General features: G+C 66.6%; 2 protein-coding genes across 2 annotated transcripts; both read right to left on the bottom strand.

Annotated features, from left to right (window-relative positions):
- Positions 1–722: 722 nt before the first annotated feature.
- Positions 723–6,954, bottom strand: LOC115643813 (ras-related protein Rab-35-like). Its single transcript, XM_030547835.1, has 6 exons — positions 6,804–6,954; positions 4,144–4,194; positions 3,598–3,721; positions 3,220–3,344; positions 2,541–2,665; positions 723–1,866 (listed from the first exon to the last, which is right to left on the bottom strand). The coding sequence occupies exons 1-6, from the start codon at positions 6,856–6,858 to the stop codon at positions 1,741–1,743; spliced, it is 606 nt and encodes a 201-aa protein (XP_030403695.1). The 5' UTR covers positions 6,859–6,954; the 3' UTR covers positions 723–1,740.
- A 3,865-nt stretch (positions 6,955–10,819) lies between these two features.
- BICDL2 (BICD family like cargo adaptor 2) lies at positions 10,820–21,069 on the bottom strand. Its single transcript, XM_030547787.1, has 9 exons — positions 20,836–21,069; positions 18,569–18,784; positions 18,002–18,118; positions 15,128–15,274; positions 14,863–15,045; positions 14,113–14,277; positions 13,154–13,284; positions 12,158–12,278; positions 10,820–11,621 (listed from the first exon to the last, which is right to left on the bottom strand). The coding sequence occupies exons 1-9, from the start codon at positions 21,067–21,069 to the stop codon at positions 11,442–11,444; spliced, it is 1,494 nt and encodes a 497-aa protein (XP_030403647.1). The 3' UTR covers positions 10,820–11,441.
- Positions 21,070–21,324: the final 255 nt, after the last annotated feature.

Here is a 21,324-nt window from a genome sequence, read left to right as displayed (position 1 = left end):
CACCGGCGAGTTCTCCCCCCTGCTATTCACCCCCAGCGCTGTGCCCTACCTCAGTGACCCCACCGGCGAGTTCTCCCCCCACTATTCACCCCCAGCGCTGTGCCCTGTCTCAGTGACCCCACCGGCGAGTTCTCCCCCCACTATTCACCCCCAGCGCTGTGCCCTGTCTCAGTGAACCCGCCCCCCAACGGCGAGTTCTCCCCCCTGCTATCCACCCCCCGCGCTATGCCCTGCCTCAGTGACCCCACCGGCGAGTTCTCCCCCCACGCTATGCCCTGCCTCAGTGACCCCCCCCACTGGCAAGTTCTCCCCCCGGCTATCCACCCCCAGCGCTGTGCCCTGCCTCAGTGACCCTCCCACCGGCGAGTTCTCCCCCCCAGCGCAGTGAGCTTCCTCACCACAGTGGCCCAGGCCCTCCGGCTGAATCCAGTTTCCGTTTCCCTGCAGATCCCTCGCTGGCTGCAGTCTGCCCCCAGAGCAGGGCTGGCCCAAAGCAGACTGGCAAAGTGTAAACGGAATGAATCTGAATTAACTGGGTTCCCGTTCCGGGGCCCCTGCCTCGTGCCGCCCCCCCGACAGTCAGAACTGCCTAGTGCGGGGAAACCGAGGCATTCACAGCGAGGAACAGCCCAGGAGTCCTGGCTCTCAGCTCCAACCCACTAGACCTCACGCTCTGGGACCGAGGAGAGAACCCAGGCATCCGGGCAGAGCAATCAGGCGTCTTTTCATACCTAAATTGTCTTTATTGAAGACAAACGTCTCCGTGGCAGCGGCTGGGTTAGTGTCAGTTCAGCCCCCCGGGGGCGTGGCCGGATTATTGCACAGTTACTGGGGGGCCAACCCCACCCCCCAGCCGTGCCCCCGGTTCCAGTGCTGGAGTGAACCCCAATTCCAAGCTCCCTTTATGCCCCCCAGGAGGGGGCCCGGGGCTGCTCCCCACTCATGAACTGCCTCCTTTTGCTCCCCGTGCAGGGGCTGCCCCCCACCCCGTTCCTAATGGGGCGGGCGCTCAGAGCTGGGCAGCAAACCCCAGCTTTGATCCCAGAGGGGGGAGCTCTCGGAAAAGAGGGGGGAACCCCATCTTATTCCCAGTGAGGGGGCCACATCCCTGGCCGCTCCCAGAGCGTGAGGGGCAAGGAGAGGGTGCGGGGTGCTCGCTGCACCCCCATTTCCCAGGTGCTGCTTTTCCAGTGCTCAAGAGGGTTTGATTGCATAGTGCAGAGGGGCACTTGGTGGGGCCCCCGCTGGGGAACATTTGGGGTCCCCTGTGGGAGAATGGAAAGCTGGAGCAGGGAGACCCCCCAAACAAATGGGGGCACAGTGGGAGTGGATCAGCAACCACCATGTGTTCCCCCACTCCAGACTTGTGGGACCCTGATGACTTCAGGGGGCACGTGCACCCCGAAGTGCAGGCGGCAGGAAGTGGCATCTTCCCGTTCACAGTGGGCTAGAGGGATAGGGACGGGGTGCCTGGGGCAGATTAGGGGGCAGGGGGAAAATTGGGGGGCCCAGGCCCCCTCAGGGGCAGAATAGTCTCCTCTATTCCCCCTTCTCTGTTCCTTGCACCAAACCCCCCCTCCCTCCAGCCCCCCCACATGCCCACACTCCAGCCCCCAACAGCCAGGAGCCCCCAGGCAGGAGGGGATGCAGATACCCCCCCCCCGCCATACACACAGTCCATCCCTGCCCCAGGGGGTGGGGGCAGCTCAGTTCCCCCCAGGTTTTGGGGGCCCCCGCCCCTCAGCAGCATTTCTTGACAGGGGGCTTCTTCTTGGGCCTGTTGATCTTCACCACCTCAGGGTGCTGCAGCCGCGCCAGGTTCTCCTGCTTGGTGCGGAGCACCATGGCCGTCACCGCGTTGAACATCTGGGGGGCGGGGCGAGAGGGTGGTGAGCTTCCCTGCAGCAGTGCCCCCTGGCCCGATCCTGGCCCCCGGCGCCGCCAGCTTCCCCCAACCGGCCCAATCCCGGCGCCGCCAGCTTCCCCCAACCGGCCCAATCCCGGCGCCGCCAGCTTCCCCCGGCCGGCCCCCAGCGCCGCCAGCTTCCCCCGGCCGGCCCCCAGCGCTGCCAATCCCGGAGCCGCCAGCATCCCCCGGTCCAATCCCGGCGCCGCCAGCTTCCCCCGGCCGGCCCCCAGCGCCGCCAGCTTCTCCCGGCCCAATCCCGGTGCCGCCAGCATCCCTGCAGCCTCTCCTCCCCCCTTGCCCCATGGTGCTGGGAGCTTCCTGCCAACTGCCCCCGCCACCCACCCACTGCTGCGAGATTCCCTACAGCAGTGCCCCCGCCAGCTTCCGTCCCCGCCCCCTGCAGGGCTGTAAACTTCCAAACAGCTGTGCCAGGCCAAGGCCAACTTCCTGGCAGCCCCACCCCCCTTTCCTGGCATGGTGCTGGGAGCTCCTGGCAACAGTGTCCCAGCCATGGACTGTTCCCTCCCGCCCCCCCGACATCCCAAGACGGGAGCTTCCCCTCAGCGGTGCCCCCAGGCTGCCGTCCCCCTCCCTGCCCGCGCTGCGAGCTTCCCCTCAGCAGTGCCGCTACCTCCTCAACGTTGAGGTTCTCCTTGGCGCTCGTCTCAAAGAGCCGCACCCCCATCTGATCGCTGAAGCGCCGGGCGTCGGCTGTCTCCACCTGCCTCCGGGCCGGGTCCTCGCACTTGTTCCCCACTGCGGGGACGTGGGGCAGGGTCAGACACGGGGTCGGGCCCCAGGGGTTAACCCAGAGTCCCCTGGGGTAGGGGGATGGGGGGCAAGGGACAGATCCCCTAGGGGAGGGCAGTGTTGGGGGGCTGAGGGGGACCCCAGGCTCACCCAGCACCTTGCAGACACTGCAGGGAAAGGGGGGACCCTGGGTTGGGCTAAATGGGGACCCCAGACTCACCCAGCACCTTGCAGACGCTGCGGGGGAAGAGGGGACCCCAGGGGGGCTGAGGGGGACCCCAGACTCACCCAGCACCTTGCAGACGCTGCGGGGGAAGAGGGGACCCCAGGGGGGCTGAGGGGGACCCCAGACTCACCCAGCACCTTGCAGACGCTGCGGGGGAAGAGGGGACCCCAGGGGGGCTGAGGGGGACCCCAGACTCACCCAGCACCTTGCAGACGCTGCGGGGGAGGAGGGGACCCCAGGGGGGCTGAGGGGGACCCCAGACTCACCCAGCACCTTGCAGATGCTGCGGGGGAGGAGGGGACCCCAGGGGGGCTGAGGGGGACCCCAGACTCACCCAGCACCTTGCAGACGCTGTCACAGTTCTGCCCAATCTCGTGCAGCCAGCGCTTGATGTTGACGAAGGATTCGGGGTTCGTCACATCGTAGACGATGATGACGCCGTGGGTGTTACGGTAATACCTGCCCCGGGGGGGAGGGGGAGACACGCCATGGGACCCAGGCGTCCGAGTAATCAACAAGCCCCCACTCCCCTCCCAGAGCCGCGGAGAGAACCCAGGAGTCCTGGCTCCCAGGCCCCCCCCCCCCGCTCTAACCACCAGCCCCCACTCCCCTCCCATAGCCAGGAGAGAACCCAGGAGTCCTGGCTTAAGGCCCTCTCCCCCCTCTAATCACTGACCCCTCCCCCCCCATGGGACCCAGGCGTCCGGCTCACGTGGAGGTGATGGTGCGGAATCGCTCCTGTCCCGCCGTGTCCCAGATCTGCAGCTTGACCCGCTCGCCGTTGATCACCACGGTCCGGATTTTGAAATCGACGCCGATGGTGGTGATGTAGCTGCCTGCGGGGGGCGGGGGCCGGAAGCGGAGAGGAACCGGGAAAGGGAAGGAGAAAAGGGAGGAAGGAGAAAACGGAGAAACAGACGAATGATGCATCCTGCCGAGGGGGTCACAGGGCTCTGTGAGGATCCAGCCCCTGAGACACCCCCAGACCCAACAGTGCCCCCCCAGTGGGGTCCATCCCAGGGAGAGGGGCTCAGAGCCAGGACTGCAGTCGCTCCAGCCCAGATGTGAACCCCACAGGACCCCCACAAGCACCCGGAAGGGACCCCCAAGAACCACAGGGCCCATGGGGGGGAAGAGGGAGGATTTGGGGTTGGGGTGAAGTGGGGAGAGGAATCGGGGAGCAGAGGAGTTTGGGGGGCAGTGAGGGAAGGAGGCTGGGGACCTGAGGGGGGCAGCCAGGCTGGGGGGGGGTACATACCGGAGAACGTGTTATCTGCAAACCGCAGGAGGAGGCTGCTCTTCCCCACCCCTGTGGGGAGAAAGGGCTGGTTAGGGGGAGCAGCCAAGACCCCCCCCAACCTGGTCCCAGAGCGACCTGCCGCACCCACAACACAAACAGACACCAACCACTCCCCTCCCAGAGCCACCCGGGGTGTTTACCCAGGGAGTGTCACCCTCACCCCATCTCCCAGAGAGAACCCAGGAGTCCTGGCTCCCAGCCCCCCCCGCTCTGACCCACCAGCCCCCACTCCCCTCCCAGAGCCGGGACAGAACCCAGGAGTCCTGGCTCCCAGCCCCCCCCGCCCCCGCTCTGACGCACCAGACCCCACTCCCCTCCCAGAACCGGGACAGAACCCAGGAGTCCTGGCTCCCAGCCCCCCTGCTCTGACCCACCAGACCCCACTCCCCTCCCAAAACTGGGGAGAGAACCCAGGAGTCCTGGCTCCCAGCCCCCCCCCCGCTCGAACCCACTAGCCCCCACTCCCCTCCCAGAACCGGGACAGAACCCAGGAGTCCTGGCTCCCAGCCCCCCCCCCCCCGCTCGAACCCACTAGCCCCCACTCCTCTCCCAGAACCGGGACAGAACCCAGGAGTCCTGGCTCCCAGCCCCACCGCTCTGACCCACCAGACCCCACTCCCCTCCCAGAACCGGGACAGAACCCAGGAGTCCTGGCTCCCAGCCCCCCTGCTCTGACCCACCAGACCCCACTCCCCTCCCAAAACTGGGGAGAGAACCCAGGAGTCCTGGCTCCCAGCCCCCCCCCCCCGCTCGAACCCACTAGCCCCCACTCCCCTCCCAGAACCGGGACAGAACCCAGGAGTCCTGGCTCCCAGCCCCCCCCCCCCGCTCGAACCCACTAGCCCCCACTCCTCTCCCAGAACCGGGACAGAACCCAGGAGTCCTGGCTCCCAGCCCCACCGCTCTGACCCACCAGACCCCACTCCCCTCCCAGAACCGGGACAGAACCCAGGAGTCCTGGCTCCCAGCCCCCCCGCTCTGACCCACCAGACCCCACTCCCCTCCCAGAACCGGGACAGAACCCAGGAGTCCTGGCTCCCAGCCCCCCCCCCCCGCTCTGACGCACCAGACCCCACTCCCCTCCCAGAACCGGGACAGAACCCAGGAGTCCTGGCTCCCAGCCCCCCCGCTCTGACCCACCAGACCCCACCCCCCTCCCAGAACCGGGACAGAACCCAGGAGTCCTGGCTCCCAGCCCCCCCCCCCCCCCCCGCTCGAACCCACTAGCCCCCACTCCCCTCCCAGAACCGGGAGAGAACCCAGGAGTCCTGGCTCCCAGCCCCCCTGCTCTGACCCACCAGACCCCACTCCCCTCCCAAAACTGGGGAGAGAACCCAGGAGTCCTGGCTCCCAGCCCCCCCGCTCTGACCCACCAGACCCCACTCCCCTCCCAGAACCGGGACAGAACCCAGGAGTCCTGGGTCTTGGCCTCTCTCAGCCCCAGCTGCTCTGGAGGGAGGGGGTGGGTGGACTGAAGGGAACAGCTGCACCTCTCCCCACCCCCACAGCCTGCCAGGCCTCACCAGGTGGGGAGAAACTGGGACCCAGGCATCCGGGGCAGCTCCCCTCCCGAGCACCACTCCGTTAGAAACCTCGCCCGAGGGCGGCCAGGGCAGGGAACCGGCTGAGATCTGGGGGATCCCCCCACGCACAACACCAGGGCACACCCCAGAGGGACAGACAGGGAGGAGGTAGAAAGAGGAGGAATGAAAAGGGGGAGGGAGAAAACCCCCCCCCGTTATACAGGGGTCGAGCTCGATGCATTTCAAATGGGGGGGTCTATTTACCCCCAGAGCACTCATGGGTAAACTGAGGCACAGATGTGCAGGGAAATGTCCACGTTCACAGAGCTGGGAAAGAACCCAGGAGTCCTGCCTCCCAGCCCCCGCTCTCGCCCCTAGGCCGCAGGGTGGGGGGGCTGGAGCGCTGGGAAGGGAAGAGGCGGCGGAGGGGGCGGACACAGTGGGGGGGCTGGGGGGGAGGTGGGCAGGAGACGGGCCGGACAGAAGAGAAATGACACGGGGGGGGGGGGGGGGCAGGGACAGAGCCGGGAGAGGGAAGAACATGGAGCGAGGGAGAGAAACTAGGGGACGAGGAAGGAACTGGGGGGGCGGAAGATGGGGGGGGAGAATCTTCCCCAGAGGCACCAGGAGGGGGGGGGGGCGAAGAGAAGCTGGGAGGAAAGAAGGAACCAGAGACACGGAGCGGGGAAGCGAGAAGAAGGGCAGGAGGCGGCAGACAAAGGGGGCCCGGAGGCGGGGGAAACACGCCGGGAGGGGGCGGGAGGGATCGCGCCAGGGTGGGCCGGGGGAAGGGGAGGACAAGGCAGGGGAAGGGGGCCCAGAGGGGATCGAGCCAGGGAGAGCAGGGGAAGCGGGGGGGGCCGGGAAGGGGGCACACAGGGGGCATCGCGCCAGGGGGAGCAGGGGAAGCGGGGGGGGGGCCGGGAAGGGGGCACACAGGGGGCATCGCGCCAGGGGGAGCAGGGGAAGCGGGGGGGGGGCCGGGAAGGGGGCACACAGGGGGCATCGCGCCAGGGGGAGCAGGGGAAGGGGGGCGGGGAAGGGGGCACAGGAGAAGCGGGGGGGGGGGGTCCGGGAAGGGGGGCACGCCCCTACCCGAGTCCCCGATGATGAGCAGCTTGAAGAGATGGTCATAGTCCTTGCCAGCCATTCGCCCGCCGGTCCGGTCCGGTCCCTCCCCCTGTCCGGTCAGGCCCGGCCCGGCCCGCGGGCTGCGGGCAAAGTCCCGGCCGGGAGCTGCCTGGCGCAGGGGCCGCGGCTCAGGGGCTCATGGCCGGGGGCGCCTCCCCCAGGGGACCCGGACCCCGGCCCCGGCCGCAGGAAGGGGGCGGGCAGCGCCGCGCGGGACTCGGGCCCCCAAACACCCCCCCTCGGCCAGCGGCGCCCGCGGCCCGGCGCTGGGTGGACCCGGGATCAGCTGACCCAGAACCGCCCTTCCTGCGGCTCCCCGACCAGCTGGGGCGGGCCTGGGGGCGGGCCCAAGTGACCCCCCCCGGACACGCCCCCGTCCGGCTGATCGGCCCTGCGCGCCCTCAAACACCCACCCCCCAGTCCTGCCCCTTAGCACCCCAAACCCCCTCCCCTGCCCCCTATGCACCCCGCCCCCAGCACCCCAAACCCCCTCCTCTGCACCCACAAACCCTCACCCTGCCCCTATGCATCCCAAACCCCAGCACCCCAAACCCTCGCCCTGCTCCCTAGCACCCCAAACCCCCATCCCTGCAACCCCAAACACCCACCCTGTCCCCTATGCACCGCGCCCCCCAGCACCCCCAAACCCCAGCACCCCACCCCTATGCACCCCATCCCCCAGCACCCTAAACCCCCTCCTCTGCACCCACACCCACCCTGCCCTCTATGCACCCTGTCCCCCAACACCCCAAACCCCCTCCTCTGCACACCCAAACACTCACCCTGCCCCTATGCACCCCAAACCCCAGCACCCCAAACCCCCACCGTGCCCCCTATGCACCCCAAACCCCAGCACCCCAAACCCCCTCCTATGCACCCCCAAACCCCCACCCTGCCCCCATGCACCCTGCTCCCTAGCACCCAAACCCCCATCCCTGCAACCCCAAATACCCACCCTACCTCCTATGCACCCACCACCAGCACCCCAAACCCTCACCCTGCCCCCTATGCACCCTGCCCCCCAGCACCCCACTCCCCTTTCAGAGCCGGGGAGAGAACACCCACCCTGCCCCTATGCATCCCACCCCCTGCACCCCAAATCTCTATCCTCCAGACCTGCTCCCTGAACCTCCAAACACCCACCCTGCCCTCATGCACCCCAAATCCCTACCCCCCCCCAGACCTTCTCCACTGGATTGGGGGCCCCCACGCTGTGCCCCACAGGTGGTCAGGTCCACCCCTCCCAGAGATGGGGTCACCCCCCTCACTGCCCAGGAAATGGGATCCCCCTTCCTCATCCCCCAGATGCCCCCTTCATCAGCCCCACAGAAGATGGCTCCCCTGATTCCCACACACATCCAGTCCCTTCCCCCCAGTTGATCCCCCCAAGATCTGGGGCGACCCCCTCCCCCCACAGCCCATTCCCTGTGGCAGGGGGGGGTGTCTGTGCTGGAGGAGTTGTCCATCTGTCTGTCTGTGGTGTGTTCCTCCCCCGGGGAAGGACATTCCAGCCTTGCCTCCGGCCCACCCCCCTACAGCATCACAAGCACCCCATTGTTCTCCTGCCCCTCAGGAAGCAACCACAGCCGCTCACTCCCCTCCCAGAGCCAGGGAGAGAACCCAGGAGTCCTGGCTCCCAGCCCCCCTACTCTCACCAACCAGATCCCCCTCCCCTCCCAGAGCCGGGGAGAGAACCCAGGAGTCCTGGCTCCCAGCCCCCCTGCTCTGACCCACCAGCCCCCACTCCCCCCCCCTGAGCCGGGAGAGAACCCAGGAGTCCTGGCTCCTAGCCCCCCTACTCTCACCAGCCAGATCCCCCTCCCCTCCCAGAGCCGGGGAGAGAACCCAGGAGTCCTGGCTCCCAGCCCCCACTCCCCTCCCTGAGCCGGGAGAGAACCCAGGAGTCCTGGCTCCCTGTAGAAATGACACACACACACACAGCGATTAGTAACCAACTCTTTCTACACTCACTCTGCATACATATTTGCACAAGGCAGCAGGCTAGAAAAATCCCTGCTCACAACCCAAGCGTGTTGGAGACTGGCCGCCTCTGAGTCAGCGCCGTACGAATGGTTAGTAATGGAGCATGTTCCCTGTGTAGATAAATAGACCTTTGGTCATATAATAACCCAAGGTGCACGGGGCACGTTGAGCAGATACGGGAGCAAAATATTCTGCCCCCTGCTGGAGGGGGATGAGCCCTGCTCTGCGTGTGTGATAGAATCTAGAACCTCAAACGTTCGGCTGCTTGAGTCGGAAATACTCCCACCAAGTAGCTGTTAGGAGGGTGCTTTGTGGAAGGGGAGCAGGGCCTAGTAGGTTAGAGCAGCGGACGGGGCTGGGCATCAGGACTCCTGGGTTCTCTTCTCTGCCACTGTGTGACCTTGGTCGAGTCCCTTCACCTCTCTGTGCCTCAGGTTGCCCCGTGTGAAGTGGGGATAAGGTTAGGAACTCAGTTTACGGGGGTTGGGTTGAGGAGGTTAATCAGGGTTATTAAAGTGCTAATCAAGTGGAAGGTGCTGGCTAAGGGTCAGTGCTGAGGGTTATTACATGGCCTCTTTTCTCTTGGCTTCTCTAGTGTTTTGGCCAGCCACCTTGTGTGCCTTGTATTGAGTCACCTAGAACCTCTCCCCCAAACCTGAAGCAGATTTTTTTTACAGATGCCCTGTTCTGCACCTTCTGTCTGCACATAATGCATGTTAGTCCGGAGTCCTCATCTGAAAAAAACAGATGAGCAACATGTCTTGGTAGCTTGAGAGCCACAGGCAAGGGAGTTAATAGGATGTAGGGTGATATAGAACTGTCCATTGGCTGACACCAAACCTCCCATTGGGAAGTATAGAGGGGCAGGCCAGCAATGAAGAGTCCCCCTGAAGTGAGTTCTGTGATCTAGAACCCCAAACAGGATAGGACATAGGACCATGTCTTTGTCAACACGGTGCATCCACTTGGAGTGAATGGTGTAGCCAAGAACACCAGCTAGGATCACGCACCGTAACTGCTACCGCCACAGGGAATCCAACTGGCCAATTTAGAAAGGGACGTCTGGGTATCCTCACACATCCAGTATCCTAACCTAGGACACTCAGTTGGTTCACATGAAACTCATTTGGCTAATCAGCACCATCCAGTTTGTCAAGCCATGGTGAGAAGGGTTGAATAACCAGCTGGATAACCTAGAACCCTAGTTTGTTCACTATGGAGTATCCAGTTGAATAGAGTTGGCCAACCTAGATTATGCAGCAGGATAACAGGGAACTCCTGTTTGGTCAATACTGCATATCCCAGAGGTGGCAAACTATGCCCCGCGGGCCACATCCGGCCCCAGGGACCCTCCTGCCCAGCCCCTAAGCTCCTGGCTGGGGAGGCTAGTCCCTGGCCCCTCCCCTGCTGTCCCCCTCCCCTGCAGCCTGAGCTCACTGGGCCACCGGCACAATGCTCCGTGCAGCCGGGCTGCAGAGACGTGGCCTGACCCGGTGCTCTGTGCTGGGCGGTGGCATGGCTGGCTCCAGCCGGGCGGTGCGGCTGCCTGTCCTGGTGTTCTGGGCAGCACGGCTGTAGTGCCGCAGGCATCGGTGCCCCAGGCAGCGTGGTAAGGGGGCAGGGAACAGGGGGTTAGATAGAGGGCAGGAGCGTTCAGGGTGGTGGTCAGGGGGCGGAGGTGTGGATAGGGGTAAGAGCAGTCAGAGGTCAGAGAACAAGGGGGCTGAATAGAGGCAGGGGTCCCAGGGGAGCAGTCAAGAAGGAGGGGGGGCTGGATGGGGTGGCGGGGGGCACTCAGGGGCAGGGATTTCTGGGGCGATCAGGGCACAGGGATCAGGGGGAGTTGGATGGGACAGGGGTCCTATGGGGGCTGTCAGGGGACAGGGAACGGGGGGGTTGGATGGGGCTGGAGTCCTGGGGGGGCTGTCAGGGGGAGAGAAGCAGAGGGAGTTGGATAGGGGGTGGGGGCCAGGCCACGCCTGGCTGTTTGAGGAGGCACAGCCTCCCCTAACCAACCCTCCATACAATTTCGGAAACTCGATGTGGCCAAAAAGTTTGCTCGCCCCTGGCATATCGAGTAGTATAAAGCTGGCCAATATAGATCACTCAGTAGGATAATCTAGAACCTTAGTCCAGTCAATATGGAGTATACAGCTGGTTACAGTTAGCCAACAGGTTGTGCAGTAAGAGAACCTAGCACCCCGTGGGCAGCTACTACAGTTACCCAGTTAGATAGGATTGGGTAACCTAGAACAGCCCATGGCCGGACCCTTGCTTGTTCAACGTGCAGCATTAAACCTCGGAGGCTGAGTACCTAGAATGGCTCTGTTGACCCACCTAGAACATCAATTGGGCAATTGAGGGAGGAAGGGTTTGGAGACCTGGAACTTGCGTAGCGTATCAGCAAATCCTCTGGACAGACTCTCTAGCTGAGTGACCTAGAACATCTTGTTAAGTGACCTTGCAGCTAGTTATCCAAAGACTCCTCTCATTGGCACCTCAGTACCAGCTGGTCTGGCTGCTTCCTTTGTTTGGTGCTGGTGTCTTGTGTCCACTCACCCCACCCTGACCCCTCTTCCTCTCCACCCCCTAGAACCTCCAGAACCAGCCCCCAGGGTCTCAGCTTTTTTTGAAGAGCGATAGGAAGCTGGTGCCATTGGGGGCGCTGTTCCCGCGCCGAAAGAAAGGCGAGGTCTTGGCCTGCGCCGGGGTCCTGGAGAGAGCCAGGGGGGATGTGGGGATCCCTTCTTGCTGCCACTGGAGCTTCAGCTGCTGCTTGATAATGAACTCCATGTCGTCCTGTGGGGAGAAATGGGGGCACAGAAGTGAACATAGCCACAGGCTGGGCAGGGGACCCAGGAGTCCAAGTCACAGGCCCAGAGACGGTAGCAGCTGGGAATGGGACTCAGGGTCACCGCGCTGGGGGCTCTACCCGGTGGGGTGGGACCCAGGAGTCCGGGTCACTGTGCTGGGGGCTTTACCCGCCGGGGCTGGGACCCAGGAGTCCGGGTCACTGTGCTGGGGGCTCTACCCACCGGGGACGGGACCCAGGAGCCGGGTCACCGTGCTGGGGGCTCTACCCGCCGGGGATGGGACCCAAGAGTCTAGGTCACTGTGCTGGGGGCTCTACCCACCGGGGTGGGACCCAGGAGTCCGGGTCACTGTGCTCGGGGCTCTATCTGCTGGGGACGGGACCCAGGAGTCATGGTGATTTTAGCCACTGAGGTAGGAACCCAGGAGTCCAGGATACTATTTTGGGCCTCTACCAGCTAGGAATGGGACTCAGGAGTCCTGGGGGGAACCTTCCTGCCCCCCCGCCCCAAGTCGTTACCCACCTGCCAGCCCTCCAGCTCCTGGCACAGCGCCATCTTCTGGCGGATGGCAGCCAGCAGCTGTTGGCTCATGGAGTCCCGCTCCAGAGAGACCTGGGCCAGCTCCAGCTCCATCTGGCCCTTCCTGCGGTGGGGGGGCCACAGGTAAGATCCAGCCCCCAGCCCTGCTCCCCTCCCCCCCAATAGCCCCCCCAGCCCCATTTCCCCCACCCCCTATCAGCCCCCCTCCAGCCCAGCCTGCCCCGTTCCCCTCTCCTTCCTGCCCCATCTCCCCAATCCCCCAATCAGCCCCCTCTAGCCCCATCTCCCCTGCTCCCTGCAATCAGCCCCCCTCCAGCCCAGCCTGCCCCATTCCCCTCTCCTCTCCAACCCCTTCCTGCCCCATCTCCCTGTCCCCCAATCAGCCCCCTCTAGCCCCATCTCCCCTGCTCCCCCCGATCAGCCCCCCTCCAGCCCAGCCTGCCCCATTCCCCTCTCCCCTCCAGCCTCTTCCTGCCCCATCTCCCCCTCTAGCCCCATCTCCTCCGCTCCCCCCGATCAGTCCCCTTCCAGCCCAGCCTGCCCCATTCCCCTCTCCCCTCCAGCCTCTTCCTGCCCCATCTCCCCCTCCCCCCCATCTCCTCCGCTCCCCCCCATCAGTCCCCTTCCAGCCCAGGCTGCCCTGTTCCCCTCTCCCCTCCAGCCTCTTCCTGCCCCATCTCCCCCACCCCCCAATCAGCCCCCCTCCAGCCCAGCCTGCCCAGTTCCCCTCCCCCACGATCATTCCTGTCTTGCCCCTCACATCCCCCTGCCCCCCCCGTTCCCCCCCAGCCCTGTCTCCCTGGATACTGTCAGTTTGGGGGCAGTTCCCACTTGTGGACACAAGGGGTCTCTCTTCCCCAATGGTGCAGGGTGGGGGGAATGGGGCATGGGGCCTTTCCCCTCTAGGGGGCCCCGGCCCTGGGGTCGGGGGGGACTGGCTGGTTTGAGGGAGGGCCGGGGGGGGGGGGGGAGTCTCACCTGATAATGGCTTCGTCCCGATCGGCCACGGCCAGTTTGAGGGTCTCGTCCCGGTCGCTCTCCTGGAAGAGGCGTCTCTGGCTCTCCAGCTCCCCCCGCAGGCTGCCCAGCTGCACGTGCTGCAGGGTCAGCTGGGGACAGAGAGAGCGGGTAGGGCAGGGACAGCACCCCCTGCTGGGGGGCCCCCGGGGGCGAACTGGGAATGTCTTAATGTTTTCTCTGAATACCGTGTTGGTGCCTCAGTTTCCCCTATGCAGTTCTTAAGTATCTAGGTGGTGGGATAAGGGTGTGTGATTGCTGCAGAGGAAGGGGCCAGTGCCCCTAAATGCCTGACACTCTGTCTCCTGGCAACTGATGGCCTGGGCCCCCCCTCTGCAAAGGTGCCGGCTGACGGTGTTGGAGACAAAGGGATCAGGTGACCTCCTGGCCCGGGAAAGGGGCTGAGCAGAGGAGGGGCTGGAGGGGTGGTTAGTCTGGAGCTGGCTGGGGACGAGGAGTGAAGGGCAGACGTGGGGGTCTGGCTCACTGCCCCCCAGAATGGACCCGGCCGAGGGGTCCAGTTCTCTGTACCTACAAGCTCTGTTTTAGACTCTGTTCCTGTCATCAAATAAACCTCTGTGTTACTGGCTGGCTGAGAGTCACGTCTGACTGCAAAGTGGGGGTGCAGGACCCTGTGGCTTCCCCAGGACCCCGCTGGGGCGGACTCGCTGTGGGAAGCGCACGGAGGGGCAGAGGATGCTGAATGCTCCAAGGAGAGACCCAGGAGATGAAGCCGTTCAGGGCATGAAGCTCACACAACTCTGCTCCAAGGGAGAGGAGGCTCCCCAGAGTCCTGCCTGGCTTGGTGGGGAGCAGTTCCAGAGCATCACCCAGGGACTCTGTACCAACTCCCATACTTCCCACCCGGGGTCTCGCTTATGGCCTCCCACCCCGGGGAGACACCCCCCCCATACACTCACCTGGTCATGGAGTTTTTGTATCTCTACCTCTTTCTGTCTCAACAGGTCTTGATCCAGTTGGGTCAGAGCCAAGACCCGTTTAGCACATTCACCCTCCTCTTCCGACCCTCGGGCTGGGGTCTTCGGACCCCCAGGGGCAGCCTCAGAGACGGTCCTGGCCAGGGGCTAACCCAATACAAGAACAGCAGCTTTGGCACTGAGATGCAGCCTCCTCTGGGGTGCAGCATGGGGCTGTTTAGACAGGGACCCCCTTACCCAGTGCTCAGAGGGGCAATTTCCAGGTTTCCAAAGGAGCAGGTTTTAGGTTCCCCAATGATGGATGAGTTCTGGATAATTTCTATGGCCCCAAAGAGGGAGGGCTCCATGTCCATCATCCACTTTGGGGGTTCTAGGTACTTTCTGTATTTGTCAAGAGGGGTTCTAGGTTCCTCAACAATGATTGGGTTCTGGGTGACACAGACACCCCGAAGAGGAGGTTCTTGAGTTCCCATCATCTGGTTTGTTCTAGGTTCCTCAACAACCATTGGGTTCTGGGTGACTATGACACCCCCAAAGAGAAAGTTATTGGTTTCCCAAATTGGGTTTGTTCTAGGTTTCTCAGCATGGGGTGGGTTTCTGGGTAGTGGCTAGGCTCACCAAGAGAGTGGGTTCTAGGTTTCCCAACAGAAGACTCATGCCGGTTTAATGGAGGGGAACGTACCCCAGCCCATACAAGGATGTTGGGGACCCCCCAAGAACCCTTCCGCTCACCTTAGCAGGCCCCCCATTCTGCTCCAGGCTCCCCTCGCCGCTCTGCTCAATCTCCAACTGCAGGGAGGCGAGCGAGGCATCTGAGTCATGGAGACGAATCTCATCCGCCATCTCCCTTACCCGGCGCTGGAGCCACCTGTTGGAGACTCGGAGCTCCTCTGCCTCGGCCCGGAGCTGCTGGGCCTGGAGAGGGACACGATGAATGAAGGGTTAATACAGCCCCCGCCGCCGAGCCTCCCCGCTGTGCGGCACCCCCTGGCCGTACCTGCAGCTCCTTCTCGTGCACCTCCCGGCGCAGCAGCAGCAGGTTTTCATGCAGCGTCTCCACCAGCCCCTGCATGGCCTCGGTCTCCTCCCGCAGCTGCCGGGTCTGACGCTCCAGCTCCTGCTTCCGTTCCTGCAGCATCAGGTTCTGGGGACCAAGAGATGGGTCAGAGCTGGTGATGCCTGGAGGGGAGAGGCCCCGTTCCCCCCTGCCCCCTGCGCCAGCCAATCCCCGCCCTGGGGCCGGACTAGAGCCAGCGCCCCCTGGAGGGGAGAGGCCCCGTTCCCCCCTGCCCCCTGAGCCAGCCAATCTCTGCCCTGGGGCCGGACCGGAGCCAGCGCCCCCTGGAGGGGAGAGGCCCCGTTCCCCCCTGCCCCCTGCGCCAGCCAATCCCCGCCCTGGGGCCGGACTAGAGCCAGCGCCCCCTGGAGGGGAGAGGCCCCGTTCCCCCCTGCCCCCGAGCCAGCCAATCCCCGCCCTGGGGCCGGACTGGAGCCAGTGCCCCGTGGAGGGGAGAGGCCCCGTTCCCCCCTGCCCCCTGAGCCAGCCAATCCCTGCCCTGGGGCCGGACTAGAGCCAGCGCCCCCTGGAGGGGAGAGGCCCCGTTCCCCCCTGCCCCCCGAGCCAGCCAATCCCCGCCCTGGGGCCGGACTAGAGCCAGCGCCCCCTGGAGGGGAAAGGCCCCGTTCCCCCCTGCCCCGAGCCAGCCAATCCCTGCCCTGGGGCCGGACTAGAGCCAGCGCCCCCTGGAGGGGAGAGGCCCCGTTCCCCCCTGCCCCCGAGCCAGCCAATCCCTGCCCTGGGGCCGGACTAGAGCCAGCGCCCCCTGGAGGGGAGAGGCCCCGTTCCCCCCTGCCCCCGAGCCAGCCAATCCCTGCCCTGGGGCCGGACTAGAGCCAGCGCCCCCTGGAGGGGAGAGGCCCTGTTCCCCCCTGCCCCCTGAGCCAGCCAATCTCTGCCCTGGGGCCGGACTAGAGCCAGCGCCCCCTGGAGGGGAGAGGCCCCGTTCCCCCCTGCCCCCTGAGCCAGCCAATCCCCGCCCTGGGGCCAGACCAGAGCCAGCGCCCCCTGGAGGGGAGAGGCCCCGTTCCCCCCTGCCCCCGAGCCAGCCAATCCCTGCCCTGGGGCTGGACCGGAGCCAGTGCCCCCTGGAGGGGAGAGCCCCGTTCCGCCCTGCCCCCTGAGCCAGCCAATCCCTGCCCTGGGGCCGGACTAGAGCCAGCGCCCCCTGGAGGGGAGAGGCCCCGTTCACCCCTGCCCCCTGAGCCAGCCAATCCCCGCCCTGGGGCCGGACCGGAGCCAGCGCCCCCTGGAGGGGAGAGGCCCCGTTCACCCCTGCCCCCTGAGCCAGCCAATCCCCGCCCTGGGGCCGGACCGGAGCCAGCGCCCCCTGGAGGGGAGAGGCCCCGTTCCCCCCTGCCCCCTGAGCCAGCCAATCCCCGCCCTGGGGCCGGACCGGAGCCAGCGCCCCCTGGAGGGGAGAGGCCCCGTTCCCCCCTGCCCCCTGCGCCAGCCAATCCCCGCCCTGGGGCCGGACCGGAGCCAGCGCCCCCTGGAGGGGAGAGGTCCCATTCCCCCCTGCCCCCTGAGCCAGCCAAACCCCGCCCTGGGGCCGGACCGGAGCCAGCGCCCCCTGGAGGGGAGAGGCCCCGTTCCCCCCTGCCCCCTGAGCCAGCCAATCCCTGCCCTGGGGCTGGACTAGAGCCAGCGCCCCCTGGAGGGGAGAGGCCCCGTTCCCCCCTGCCCCCTGAGCCAGCCAATCCCCGCCCTGGGGCCGGACTAGAGCCAGCGCCCCCTGGAGGGGAGAGGCCCCGTTCCCCCCTGCCCCCTGCGCCAGCCAATCCCCGCCCTGGGGCCGGACCGGAGCCAGCGCCCCCTGGAGGGGAGAGGTCCTATTCCCCCCTGCCCCCTGAGCCAGCCAATCCCCGCCCTGGGGCCGGACCGGAGCCAGCGCCCCCTGGAGGGGAGAGGCCCCGTTCCCCCCTGCCCCCTGAGCCAGCCAATCCCTGCCCTGGGGCTGGACTAGAGCCAGCGCCCCCTGGAGGGGAGAGGCCCCGTTCCCCCCTGCCCCCTGAGCCAGCCAATCCCCGCCCTGGGGCCGGACTAGAGCCAGCGCCCCCTGGAGGGGAGAGGCCCCGTTCCCCCCTGCCCCCTGCGCCAGCCAATCCCCGCCCTGGGGCCGGACCGGAGCCAGCGCCCCCTGGAGGGGAGAGGTCCCATTCCCCCCTGCCCCCTGAGCCAGCCAATCCCCGCCCTGGGGCCGGACCGGAGCCAGCGCCCCCTGGAGGGGAGAGGTCCCGTTCCCCCCTGCCCCCTGAGCCAGCCAATCCCTGCCCTGGGGCTGGACTAGAGCCAGCGCCCCCTGGAGGGGAGAGGCCCCGTTCCCCCCTGCCCCCTGAGCCAGCCAATCCTCGCCCTGGGGCCGGACCAGAGCCAGCGCCCCCTGGAGGGGAGAGGCCCCGTTCCCCCCTGCCCCCTGAGCCAGCCAATCCCTGCCCTGGGGCTGGACTAGAGCCAGCGCCCCCTGGAGGGGAGAGGCCCCATTCCCCCCTGCCCCCTGAGCCAGCCAATCCCCGCCCTGGGGCCGGACCGGAGCCAGCGCCCCCTGGAGGGGAGAGGTCCCATTCCCCCCTGCCCCCTGAGCCAGCCAATCCCCGCCCTGGGGCCGGACCGGAGCCAGCGCCCCCTGGAGGGGAGAGGCCCCGTTCCCCCCTGCCCCCTGAGCCAGCCAATCCCTGCCCTGGGGCTGGACTAGAGCCAGCGCCCCCTGGAGGGGAGAGGCCCTGGGTCCTTCCCCTCCCCTGAGCAAGCCAGACCCTGCCCCAGGGTGGGACCAGAGCCAGCGCCCCCTGGAGGGGAGGGTGCATATCTCACCTCGGCCTGCAGGCTCTGGGTCCGGGCCGCGTGCTCGGCGCTGCTCATCCCCAGGGTGCGATTCTCAACCCGCAAGGCCATCAGCTCGTCCTGCAGCCGCTGCTCCAGCTGGAAGGCCTGGGGTGGGGGGCAGATAGACAGACAGATGGACAAGGGGGGGAGTGAGCTGGGGACACAGCATCAGGGACCTGCCTGCACTGCGAGCTGGGAGGGATACGGGGGGGCTCCCTGGGACCCGGCACTGGCCCTTTAAACCCACCCACTCAGGAAATTCACCCCCTGCCCCCCAACTCCTCCCCCCCAGGATCCTGAGCCGCTTAAGGGATTTCAGCCCAATAGGATCATGGGATATAGAGGGGATGTCCGGGCAGCCCCAGTACTACCCACTCCTCCCCTCCCCTCTCAGAGAACCCAGGCGTCCTGGCTCCCAGCCCCACCCCCCACTCTAACCACTAGGCCCCCCTCCCCTCCCAGAGAACCCAGGCATCCTGGCTCCCAGCCCCGCCCCCCCACACTCTGACCACTAGCCTCCCTCCCCTCCCAAGGAACCCAGGTGTCCGGGCTGACCTGGCTCAGCTGCTCGGCCAGGCGCTGGTTCTGCTCCGACAGCTCCTGTGCCACCTGGGAGCTCTCCCGGCTGGTGTCCTGCTGCTCCAGCCGCTGGTGGCCCAGCTGGGCTCGCAGGGCTGCCAGGTCCCCCTCCAGCTCTGCCACCCGCGTCTCCCACTCGGCCACCCCCGACTCCAGCCGCCGGCGCAGCTCATACTTCTCCTGCTCCAGCCTCTGGGGGGTGGGGGGGAGCGGAGTGAGAACAGCCCTGGGCATCCCCCCCGGCCCCAGAGGAGAACTGCCCCATTCCCCTTTCCCTGCCCCCCGAGCCAGCCAATCCCCCCCAGACCAGATCGGGGCAAGTGCCCAAGAGAGGGGAACCGCCCCATGCCCTGTTCCCTGCCCCCCTGAGCCAGCCAGTCTTCCCCAGGCTGGATCGGGGCCAGTGCCCAAAAGAGGGGAACCGCCCTATGCCCCGTTCCCTGCCCCCCTGAGCCAGCCAATCCCCCCCAGACCGGATCGGGGCAAGTGCCCAAGAGAGGGGAACCGCCCCATGCCCTGTTCCCTGTCCCCCCTGAGCCAGCCAGTGCCCCCCAGACTGGATCGGGGCCAGTGCCCAAAAGAGGGGAACCGCCCTATGCCCCGTTCCCTGCCCCCCTGAGCCAGCCAGTCTCCCCCAGCCTGGATCGGGGCCAGTGCCCAAAAGAGGGGTACCGCCCTATGCCCCGTTCCCTGTCCCCCCTGAGCCAGCCAGTCTTCCCCAGGCTGGATCGGGGCCAGTGCCCAAAAGAGGGGAACCGCCCTATGCCCCGTTCCCTGCCCCCCTGAGCCAGCCAGTCTCCCCCAGACCGGATCGGGGCCAGTGCCCAAAAGAGGGGTACCGCCCCATGCCCCGTTCCCTGTCCCCCCTGAGCCAGCCAGTGCCCCCCAGACTGGACTGGGGCCAGTGCCCAAAAGAGGGGTACTGCCCCATGCCCCGTTCCCTGTCCCCCCTGAGCCAGCCAGTCTCCCCCAGGCTGGATCGGGGCCAGTGCCCAAAAGAGGGGAACCGCCCTATGCCCCATCCCTGCCCCCCTGAGCCAGCCAATCCCCCCTAGGCTGGATCAGGGCCAGTGCCAAAGAGAGGGGAACTGCCCCATGCCCCGTTCCCTGTCCCCCCTGAGCCAGCCAGTGCCCCCCAGACTGGACTGGGGCCAGTGCCCAAGAGAGGGGAACCGCCCCATGCCCTGTTCCCTGCCCCCCCCCGAGCCAGCCAGTCCAAGCTCTGGGGGTGGCTGCCCAGGCCTGGGGTCACCCCGGGCTCGGTACTGGCTGCGCCCCTGGGTGGTGCTGCCGGCTGGACCAGTCAGACCGGGTGCCAGGGGGCGTCGGCCCCAGCCGGGCAAGGAGGGGGGTAATTATGGGGCAGAGGGAGAATGAGAGCAGGGGAGCAAAACAGAGCAAAGGAGGGCGGGAGGGTGAGTCATGGGTGGGGGAGAAAGTCCCAGGGACCAGCCCCTACTCCGAGCCAGAGAGAGCGTGTGGTGATACCAGGTTGGGGTGGGGCTGGGAGCCCGGACGCCTAAATTCTGTGCCCAGCTCAGGGACGGAAGTGGGGCCTGGTGGGTTACAGCAGGGGGGGCTGGGAGCCCGGACTCCTGGGTTCTCTCCCGGCTCTGGGAGAGGTGTGGGGGCAGGTTGGTTGGAGCACTGGAGGGCTGGGAGCCAGGACGCCTGGGTTCTCTCCTGGCTCTGGGAGGGGTGTGGAGGCTGGTTGGTTATTGCAGGGAGGGGCTGGGAGCCCGAACTCCTGGGTTCTCTCCCCAGCTCTGGGAAGGGATTGGGGTCTGGTGGGTTAGAACAAGGGGGGCTGGGAGCCCGGACTCCTGGGTTCTCCTGGCTCTAGGAGAGGAGTTGCGGGTGGTGGGTTAGAGCAGGGGGGCTGAGAGTCAGGACTCCTGGGTTCTCCCCCCAGCTCTGGGAGGGGACGGGGGGCTGGTGGTTAGAGCAGGGGGGCTGGGAGTCAGGACTCCTGGGTTCTCTCCCCAGCTCTAGGGGGGGCTGGGAGTCAGGACTCCTGGGTTCTCTCCCCAGCTCTAGGGGGGGCTGGGAGTCAGGACTCCTGGGTTCTCTCCCCAGCTCTGGGGGGGGCTGGGAGTCAGGACTCCTGGGTTCTCTCCCCAGCTCTACGGGGGGCTTGTGGGTTAGAGCAGGGGCGCTGGGAGCCCGGACTCCTGGGTTCTCCCGGCTCTGGGAGGGGGGTGGGGATACCGGCCCGGGGGGCAGGGGGGGCTCGGGGCTCTCACCTCCAGGGCGGCCGTGTGGTCCCGGGCCAGCGCCTGGCTGCGCCCCCGCAGCTCCTCGTTCTGCTCCAGCAGCATCTTGCCCAGCTCGGCGGCCAGCAGCAGGTCCTGCTCCCGGCGCTGCAGCAGCACCCCCAGCTCCTCGGGGGCGGGGTCCCCGGCGCCCCCCCGCCGCTCCGTGGGGAAGGGGTAGAACCCCTCGCCCAGCGCGGGGGGCGTCGGCGGGGGGGCTGCCATGGCTGGGGGGCCGGACGCCTGGGCTCTCTGCACCCCGAGGGGGAGGGAGAGGAGGGGCCGGACGCCTGGGTTCTACCTGCCCGAAGAGGGAGGGGGAGGGCAGGACTCCTGGGTTCTGTCCCCCCTGGATCGGAGCAGCAGGTGCCCTGGGTACAGTTCCTGTTTATTTCCTGGTTCCTCCCCCCGCCCCAAAGGGGCCGGCACAGGTGAGCGACACCTGCCACCCCTCCTCCGGCCCTGCCCCATCCCTCCTTC

Source organism: Gopherus evgoodei, unplaced genomic scaffold (assembly GCF_007399415.2).
Source record: "Gopherus evgoodei ecotype Sinaloan lineage unplaced genomic scaffold, rGopEvg1_v1.p scaffold_71_arrow_ctg1, whole genome shotgun sequence".
Taxonomy (NCBI): domain Eukaryota; kingdom Metazoa; phylum Chordata; order Testudines; family Testudinidae; genus Gopherus; species Gopherus evgoodei.
This window is presented reverse-complemented; position numbering and strand designations above follow the sequence as displayed.

Bases quoted from the DNA above. Each gene is read 5' to 3' on its own strand.
- LOC115643813 (XM_030547835.1), bottom strand. From the start codon at position 6,858: ATGGCTGGCAAGGACTATGACCATCTCTTCAAGCTGCTCATCATCGGG. The intron at 4,195-6,803 runs GTAGGGGCGTGC...TTCTCCCCACAG, and splicing joins GCTCATCATCGGGGACTCGG to GGGTGGGGAAGAGCAGCCTC. The intron at 2,666-3,219 runs GTGAGTCTGGGG...ACGTCCCCGCAG, and splicing joins CAGCGTCTGCAAGGTGCTGG to TGGGGAACAAGTGCGAGGAC.
- BICDL2 (XM_030547787.1), bottom strand. From the start codon at position 21,069: ATGGCAGCCCCCCCGCCGACGCCCCCCGCGCTGGGCGAGGGGTTCTAC. The intron at 15,275-18,001 runs GTGAGATATGCA...CTTGGTCCCCAG, and splicing joins CCCAGAGCCTGCAGGCCGAG to AACCTGATGCTGCAGGAACG. The intron at 14,278-14,862 runs GTGAGCGGAAGG...GTATTGGGTTAG, and splicing joins AGAATGGGGGGCCTGCTAAG to CCCCTGGCCAGGACCGTCTC.